At 42.8% G+C, this 8,539-nt stretch overlaps 2 protein-coding genes across 5 annotated transcripts; one reads left to right on the forward strand and one right to left on the reverse strand.

Moving 5' to 3' along the window:
* Positions 1-802: 802 nt before the first annotated feature.
* On the forward strand, positions 803-4,303 carry LOC115680302 (serine/threonine-protein phosphatase PP1). The gene is made up of 5 exons (XM_030604104.2): positions 803-963; positions 1,126-1,588; positions 2,293-2,852; positions 3,536-3,736; positions 3,894-4,303. The coding sequence occupies exons 2-5, from the start codon at positions 1,393-1,395 to the stop codon at positions 3,915-3,917; spliced, it is 981 nt and encodes a 326-aa protein (XP_030459964.1). The 5' UTR covers positions 803-963; positions 1,126-1,392; the 3' UTR covers positions 3,918-4,303.
* A 473-nt stretch (positions 4,304-4,776) lies between these two features.
* LOC115680304 (folate-binding protein 1) lies at positions 4,777-8,316 on the reverse strand. 4 transcript variants are annotated; one of them, XM_030604107.2, is made up of 5 exons: positions 8,175-8,316; positions 7,372-7,736; positions 6,886-7,199; positions 5,822-5,971; positions 4,777-5,158 (listed from the first exon to the last, which is right to left on the reverse strand). In XM_030604107.2, the coding sequence occupies exons 1-4, from the start codon at positions 8,245-8,247 to the stop codon at positions 5,848-5,850; spliced, it is 876 nt and encodes a 291-aa protein (XP_030459967.1). In that variant the 5' UTR covers positions 8,248-8,316; the 3' UTR covers positions 4,777-5,158; positions 5,822-5,847. The 4 variants fall into 4 exon arrangements, with proteins under 4 accessions (XP_030459967.1, XP_030459968.1, XP_056168502.1 ...); XM_030604108.2 differs by lacking the exon at positions 4,777-5,158 and having other exon boundaries at positions 5,523-5,968; XM_056312527.1 differs by lacking the exon at positions 4,777-5,158 and having other exon boundaries at positions 5,523-5,971.
* Between the last annotated feature and the right edge of the window lie 223 nt (positions 8,317-8,539).

Below are 8,539 nucleotides of genomic sequence, written 5' to 3' on the forward strand. Positions count from 1 at the left end.
CGGTGTCAGAAGTTCATGGTACACACAAACACTTGAGACTTTTCAAAGTACGCGGTTTCTTCAAGTTGCGAAGCTCAACAGGGGGAGAGAGAGAGAGAGGGGAAAAAAGAAAATAGAAAAAGGAGTCGGCCACGATCTTTGCCCTCATCTTTACAAATTAACCCACCAAGCTACTTGTCGTGAACATTACTCCCACGACATCTCTTCATCTGTACTCATCATCCGCTACGTTGCGCCTTGTGGGCTCTCTCATCAGACAATCCACTTTCTCATATTTCAAGTTCTTTTTCTCATCCTGAGAAGGTTGATATTTCTCTGGAATCGCATGTCTAAATCCTATTTAGTCTACAAAGTTGAAAACTTTACTGATATGCATTGAACATTTCAATTCTGGGTGCATCGGGTATCTTATGCATGGGGCAGACAAGGTGAAAAGGTCATCATCTCTTTAAATACCCAGGTCAAATTTGTTTCTTTAGAAGCTCGAGGCGAGCAAATTCAACGTTTTTGAATCGGGCAGAGAACACTTATTTAGAATGGAAGTAGTTCATTTTGAAGATGAATGATTCGGGTCCTTAAAAGGTTCTTTCTTGCTTGTAAGAAAAATGCCAAACGTCGTTTAAGTATGGATAATAGTAAAATAATCGTGGTATTAAAGTCTTCTGAAGTGAAAGCAGAGAAGAGAAAAGAAATGTATAATGGATGCTAAATTGCGCCGGCTCTTGTGAGGCGCCAAGTAGTCGCCCGCTTTTTGAGGTTTCCACATCAACCGTAATGAATAATCTCCTTGCACAGGGTGAGATTCATTCTCGCACAACATTTGACAACATCATTCTTGATCTTTTGCTCCTCACAATCTCCAAGCCCTGATTTTTCTTCTCTCTCTCTCTCTCTCTCTCTCTCTCTCACCTTCAATCTGTTTTTAAAGTTTGGATTTATGCTCTTTCAATTCATATTGCAAGTGTAAGTTTTTAACAGATTTAGTTCTCTCCCTCTCCCCCTATCTCTCACACATACAGAGAGTTTATGGAAATCTTCCAAATTCCATGTACATAAGCATAATCCTCTCCATTGACTTTCTCTCATATCTGAGCATACCCTCTTGGGTTGATTTTCATTGCACAGACAAAAAGGTGGAGCTCTTTTGATCCGTGTCGCTCAATTCAGCAGATACCCTTTTGTTCATCTCCTCTTAATCCCTTAAAAATAAAGGGATTTTGCAGGACCAAAGAACAGATTTTTCATTTGGGTGATTCCTTCATATTCTTGTTCTTGTGCACACGCTTTGAGCTGTTTGTTTCTACAGAAGCTAGCTGAGCCGGTTTAATCTTGGTAATATTGGAAGGGAGTTGATTGTTAGTGTGTTTTTGAGTGGAGAAAGAGAAGAAGAAGATGATGATGATGACAATGGAAGGAATGATGGAGAAGGGTGTGTTGGATGACATACTAAGGAGATTATTGGAAGGCAAAGGAGGGAAGCAAGTTCAGCTTTCTGAGGCTGAGATCCGCCAACTCTGCATCAACGCTCGCCAAATCTTCCTGTCTCAGCCCAATCTCTTGAAGCTTCACGCTCCTATCAGAATCTGCGGTATGAGCTCTCTCTCTCTCTCTCTCTCTCTCTCTCTCTCTCTCTCTCTCTCTCTCTCTCTCTCTCTCTCATGTTGTCATGCTCTCATCTCATGATTGATTGGAAGGTGGTTTTGGTTGTGCAGCAGGTGCATTAGTCTGTGGCAAAGGATTATGTGGCAAATGGCTAGGAACCAATAATCATAAGGGCTTGTGTGTTATAGTTTTCTTCTCATAGCTCTCTTTTGTTTCTGTTGTCCACCTGATTAGCACGTGGTTGCTTCTTTCGTCTGTTTCTCGTTTCTGCTGCATAAACTACAGCAGTTGTTTTTGCTGTCTTCACTGACGTTGAAGGCAGTTGATTTGATGAAACGATGACTCGTGTTTGCTAGTGGAAATATTTTATTGTGTGTTTATTCTTGCTTAGCAAATGAACAAAGAGCAGGGTGCTGAAGTAAGAATCTTGAGATGTTGTAATTTAATTAATGCGCATCAAAGCATTGGTGAATTTGTTAATGTTTGGGGAGGACAGATGCTCCAAGGACGGGGTTCTTAGTAGGAGGACTTGAAAGGATTGCTTAGTAGTTTCAGGCTCTTTGATTAAGGGGAAAATGGTACAAATTCATTTGAGCTGAATGCAAGCTTCTGTCTTTTAGCGCGTCAGTGCATTCAATACAATCAAGTTAGTATGCATCAAGTAATTCTAATGTTGCAGGTTTCTTACAGGTGATATACATGGACAGTACCACGATCTACTGAGGCTATTTGATTATGGTGGCCACCCTCCCTCTGCGAGCTATCTTTTTCTAGGAGATTACGTAGATCGTGGGAAGCACAGTTTGGAGACGATATGTTTGCTCCTGGCCTACAAAATAAGATATCCCGACAAAGTTTTTCTCTTGAGGGGAAACCACGAAGACGCAAAAATAAATCGCATCTACGGTTTTTATGATGAGTGCAAAAGGCGTTTTAATGTTAGGCTTTGGAAAATATTCACCGATTGCTTCAATTGCCTGCCTGTGGCTGCCCTTATCGATGATAAGATACTTTGCATGCATGGGGGCCTCTCCCCGGAGTTGAACAAGTTGGATCAAATAAAGGAAATATCGAGGCCAACCGAGGTTCCCGATGCCGGTCTTCTCTGTGATCTTCTGTGGTCTGACCCAGACCCTAGTATTGATGGTTGGGCCGACAGTGATCGTGGTGTCTCATGTACTTTTGGAGCTGATAAGGTTGCTGAGTTTTTGGATAAGAATGATCTTGATCTCATTTGCCGAGGTCATCAGGTAAGCCAATCTCTTTACTATCTAGCTTGATGCCCGTTAAAGATGCAAAATGCTGCGAGCATCCTTAGGGCACTCTTAAACTTGAGGCGCTTCATTGACTCATGAAATAAAAAATATTCCGAATTTAATCTTCTCAGAATTCTTATGATGTGTTGAAAGGCCATTTTTCAAATTTCCGTTGTATGCTAATATGTCTAATTAACGTTTTGCTCATCAAACAATTGCTTTTACCAGCACATACATCAACACGACAACAACCCATCCAATTACCAGTCTCCTGTTTCATTGTCCCATCACATTCTATATATTATACCTTGGATTAGTGTCGTAAAAGAAAAGTTGATGTTGTGATAATTACCCGTACAATTTATGGCTTGAAATCTCCCAACCAGTGGTTTTGGTACTTGCTGATCTGTAGTTCTTCGTATTAAGTGAAGGACTCTCTACAGAATCTGGAGGAACTAGTTATTTGTGGTGTAGATAATAGAACTGTAATGCTTGGCTGGATTTGCACTCTGGAGAAGCCTATTTCTAGTACAATTTATTCTGTCGACTTGTTCTCGAAAAACGTTTTCTACAATCACAAACATTGCAAAGCCATGGCTGAACATTACATCATGATGTCCTTCCCTTCAAATTTGCCTTGAAAAGATATCGAAAAGATCTTCTGGGGTTAATTGCAGGTGGTAGAGGACGGGTATGAATTTTTCGCGAAACGGCGGTTAGTCACAATCTTTTCAGCTCCCAATTATGGAGGGGAGTTTGACAATGCAGGTGCATTGCTAAGTGTTGATGAGAATTTGGTGTGTTCGTTTGAGATACTGAAACCAGCTGAAAGCAAAGCCTCTGGCAGCTCCAGTTCATCAAGAATGACTCTTAAGAAGGTATTGAAAAATCTAACTTTCTTTGTCTGCCTGGGCCTCACCATTCTCCTGAATTCAACGGCGACAAAGATCACGCCTTTATTTTTCTTTTTCTCTCATTTAAGTCAATTTTGATGTGGGGCTGTGAAATAATTTTTTCTTGACTTGGTATGAGCAGCCTCCACAGCTTGGAAGAGTCTGATCCGCGGACCGTGGTCTCTGAAAGATGTTCTTCTTTTGACAAGAAAATGAGAAGGAAAGCTGGTTTCGTGCATAAGCTAGATACCTGTCATAGATAAGATAAGGATATGCCCTCCATTTCGACGAAAAAGTCCAATCGTTCAAGAACATCCGAGTGCAGCAACGATGGTAGGATGAGAGTTGGTTCAGGATCTTCGATCTCACATGCTCTATTTGCAGCTGAGAAAGGGAGACCTTAGACCTTAGGACGCCCGATGGAAATCGCTCACCTAGGGTAAACTGATGATTTGAATTTTCTTCGTCTGTAATTTTTTGGTGTCAACTGCAAGTGTGCTCAAGAGTTGTCTTCGCAACAAGCCTCTGTTAATATTTCAGTTTTATTCCCTATTGAGTGTGACTAACGACACCGGCAATTCGGTGTTTCGTGAGAAAAGCAGCCATCTACATCAAGGGCAATTCCTATCGAGAAAAGAGGTAGTTTGAGAATTCATAGATTCCTGAAAATAACCATTTTGTCAAGCGCTTAAAGGGACAAAAACTCTAACATTGATTTTTTCCGGAGTTCTGGGGTTTAGTGAATGGATGGAGTGTAGTATCGGGCAAGCAAATCAGCTGGAGGACTATTGAGTGGCTTAGAAGCACAGGACGGCGTGCTATGTACAAAAGGCTATCCATCAACTTTTGGCCTTAAATAATGCTTCCGATTATGATCTCCACTTAACGTGACATCTTTCGGAGACATCAAGTCGTTTAGTGGCACTTTAGCCTCAGCCTTCGCTATCGAGCCCTGCTTTGAAACACTTGTCGGATACCATGAATCTGATGCTAACTTGAGCATCCAAGCAATGAATATATCAGCAGACATAAACCGATAACCTTCTGAATTCACATTGATGCATCAAATTGAACAGTGTTGTGTAGACACCAATGGGCTGTGTGTACGTAAATCCTTCTACTCCTACATTTCCATCTCCCAAAAGCAAGACAGAACCATGTTTCTGCAACGTTAGAAAAGTGTAAGATGACAAGACAGGTTACAGCCAAAAATCCCTCTTCTCGACAAATGAAGAAGGCATGTTTTCCTCATTTCTTCCTGCCAAAAAGCTGAACGTATGCCGAGTGATCCATGCTTGGTCTCGATTTCGGCCAGAACCAGCATCAATTGCTGCTTCGGAATCACAAAAACAGCTCGCTGAAGGATGGCAGTGTTCTTTTAGTAATTACAATTGCAGATAGGTTTACCTGCAAACAGAAGTATAACTGCACCTTTTGGAATGACGAAAATGGCATAGAGTTGTGCTTCTACTGCTTAAGTGAAGAAGGCAGCCAACAAACCACTGGATTCATGGCGTTGTGGCCATCACTTGTCTTTGGAATGGGGTGAGGAGTTTGGTCCTCACCTTTGGGAATGGGGTGATTTACGGACGCCCATTACAGGGGATGGGACCCACAAGGCTAAAAGAAAAAAAGAACATAGGGGCAAAAATAAGCCTTCAAAAGCTTACCTTACTTTTGCCCTCTCAAAGGAGGATTCTTTAACAGGAAAAATACAGTCCAGAAATTACAATGAGATCTATCACCTTCTAATTCCCGGAAAATTACCAAATTAGGCAGCCATAACTCAGAGAAATTAAATTTATATATTGATGAGGTTTACTGAGCTCAGAAGCAAAAAGTCATAAACTGTCGGAATGCTAGCATAAAGAAATCACATAAACATTAAGAATCTGATTAACTCAAATGAGGCATGCATCTGCAGCGATAACTAGTTTCTTGATATGCTTGAAGGGCCAGAGGAGAAGGTATAGGAGATTCTAACATCTCACTGCGTGATTCCCAAACTGATACCTATGCAGTTCTCCAATAATTACGTAAAGTATAAGGTAACTCAGTTGATCGCTTCACCTGTAAAAGAAGCAGATAGTGGAGATTCATGTTCCCTTCCCCTTCTTACTACGTGAATTGAAAGATTTCTGGCTCGTCTGAGCTTCCAGTCTCCTTGCAGCACGCTGAATAGCAGCAATTTTCTGGTAGTGGCTCTTGCTCCTACTCCTGCTGTAGGTGAGGACAATATACATTCAAAGATAAAAAACAAAACTTGAATGCCCGTAAGACCCTAAATGACAGGCCATAAATAGAGAATCAGATGGATGTTCTTTGTACCATAAAATGAACAACAGTAGATCAGAAATTACGTGATTTATCTGAGAAACTCTGAACCAAAATCCTTTTCCTTTTGACTGACTAATGCATACTGGAACCACGCCCTAGTTTTGAGCATCCGCAATCAAGAGATAGAAGCAAAATAATAGCCTTGAGCAATTTATTCAACCAAATCCTGAGAACAACAGTCTCGAGTTCTAAAATCAAATTCCTGGAGTCCCTTCATCATGTGACAGGTGAGAGACAAGAAAGCATTGCTCTTAACACTGACTTTTTATTAAGTTATGACAAGCTTCCAGTGGGAAATCGGGTTAGAACTTGAAATTTCTTTTCAAATGGCAGAAATGCTACACCTATGGGATAGCATCTTCTTCCCTGTGCAGACCCATACTCAAGGTGCATGGCAAGCCAGAGTTCAGTCAGTAAACAAGCCACTGCTTATAGGAACTGAAACAACTAACCTACAAAGATCAAAAGCTACTGAAAACTTAACTTATAAGATGCTTGAGCTAATTTTCAGCACCCACCATGCAAACACATTTCATATACCACTTACATTTGAGGTTTGAAAACTACGTACTATCCAAGCTTCAATTACTTCCTTGGAAAAAAAAAATTGAGTGAGACCCCAAGCAAACATCGGAAATGGTCACGTGACAAATAACCGTTGGTTCAGGAGAGAGATCGTAGAGTTCAAGAAAATCCAACTCTAGAAATCAAAATAAATAGGTGATGAATGCTTTGTTCCTATTTTTATGTAGCACCTGAACTATTCATACTTTAGGGTGCAAAGAGAGTAGAATCACCTTATAAACAGCAGTCCTCCAGTCAAGACCATCCCTCCCACTGCCCAAAATACTGTTTTACTGAATGGCATTCCCCGCAGCCGCTGGTGATCATCAGATTCTTGAGGCATCTCAGAATTTGCAGTCTTCCATGAACTAGAAATTGAGTCTAAACTAGCTTGACCGCCATAACAAGGTGCTTCTTCAGAGCCAACATGTCTGTCATCATCCAATTTCACAGAAAAACCAGCAGCAAGGCACAGCTCAGTGCCATTGGAGACACATTCAGAAGCTCTAGCACATATCACCTCATTCACTCCACATGGTGCTAGAACCTATCAATACAGAACTTAGAGAGTGGGTAACGTGATCATCCAAGATAAAACAGTTATAAAGGTGGGTAATCTGGCACGTCTATATGTCCTTACACACACACAGCCCATACGATGGAGCAGGCATCAGCAAGTCGAATTGGTAATCCAACAACAGAACAGTTAACGGACTCACATGTGTCATTGGATCCATGGAGAAGTAAGCATTAGAGCAAGCCTCAAAGATTCTGTCACAAAGAGAGGCACATATAAGAGGAGGTCCGGGCTGCACACCGACACTCGGATCGCAGATGGAACATTCCAGCAGCTCCCACAGCTGCGCGCACTCCTCGCTCGCCTCTCCCTTCAAAGAGAGCCTCCTAGTCGCTATCATAGCGGGATGCGTCTGAGACACGTCGCAGCACGTCTTCTTCCGGAAAACGCGGCAAAGGGTCAAGCCCTTGGACCCTCTGCCGACCTTCCCCGGAGGCTTCCCTTCCGACGCGAAGGGCGGGAAACGGCCACCTTTCGAAACGCAAACCCCGTCGGGCCTCGCCGCATCTACGAGAGCACCAAACAAAACCCAACAAAACAAAGAATAAAAATTCGGGAACGAATTCTCTCGCCAACCCATAAACAACAACAAAGAAACACATGATGTCGTGGTCAAGAACAACCGGTCGCGGTCAACTGCTGGATGCTAAGAACCAATTATAGCGTTATCGACAAAGCGAGCGAGTCCCCTATAATCAGCTACAGCTACATGAGATCGCCCGCGCTCGTTCGCCCGTCTTCTCTAATCACCGAGGCGCGTGACGATCACGTGCCTAAACCATACTATCGAGCATCGACATAATCGACCGGAAAAAAATAGAAACAGGAAGCAAAAGAAACCGTAGCTCCGTGGGATGGCCGAAACCGAAACAGCTCCGGCAATCAGCTGGCGCCATGACCGTTTCCAAGAAAGGAGAGAGAAAGAAGAGAGGGAAAACCGCTCACCGGAGGAGGAGAGGAAGAGCAGACTGATCGAGAGCACGAGCTTCGTGATCGCGGACGAATCCAAGATTCTCATCGCTTCCGGATGGACGGATGGATGGAGAATCTGCAGGAGTCGAGAGGTAGAAGAAGAAGAAGAAGTGGGGAAAGAGTCCTCGCGAGCTGAGCTTCCAATTTCCCCCGTTCAGAGTCTAGGGCCGAGTGGGTTGACGGGCCGGGGCTTGTTGTTGCTGTCGTGGTTTGGAGGTATAAGATGGGCCCGGAAAATATTTCCGAAACCCAAGGACCAATATGGGCCCTCGTGAACCCGGAACGGGACTGGACTTTGGGCCTGTTTGATTTTTATATTCGGGCTTTGGGATGAGAAG

Source organism: Syzygium oleosum, unplaced genomic scaffold, assembly GCF_021117445.2.
Source record: "Syzygium oleosum isolate NSW1041296 unplaced genomic scaffold, Sole_v2.1 Sole_v2.06, whole genome shotgun sequence".
Classification (NCBI taxonomy): domain Eukaryota; kingdom Viridiplantae; phylum Streptophyta; class Magnoliopsida; order Myrtales; family Myrtaceae; genus Syzygium; species Syzygium oleosum.

Coding starts and splice junctions, on each gene's coding strand:
- LOC115680304 (XM_030604107.2), bottom strand. CDS start 8,247: ATGAGAATCTTGGATTCGTCCGCGATCACGAAGCTCGTGCTCTCGATC. Junction 7,737..8,174: donor GCTCTTCCTCTCCTCCTCCG/GTGAGCGGTTTT, acceptor GTGCTCTCGTAG/ATGCGGCGAGGCCCGACGGG. Junction 5,972..6,885: donor GGAGGACTGCTGTTTATAAG/GTGATTCTACTC, acceptor CCTCACCTACAG/CAGGAGTAGGAGCAAGAGCC.
- LOC115680302 (XM_030604104.2), top strand. CDS start 1,393: ATGATGATGATGACAATGGAAGGAATGATGGAGAAGGGTGTGTTGGAT. Junction 2,853..3,535: donor TCATTTGCCGAGGTCATCAG/GTAAGCCAATCT, acceptor GGTTAATTGCAG/GTGGTAGAGGACGGGTATGA. Junction 3,737..3,893: donor CAAGAATGACTCTTAAGAAG/GTATTGAAAAAT, acceptor TGGTATGAGCAG/CCTCCACAGCTTGGAAGAGT.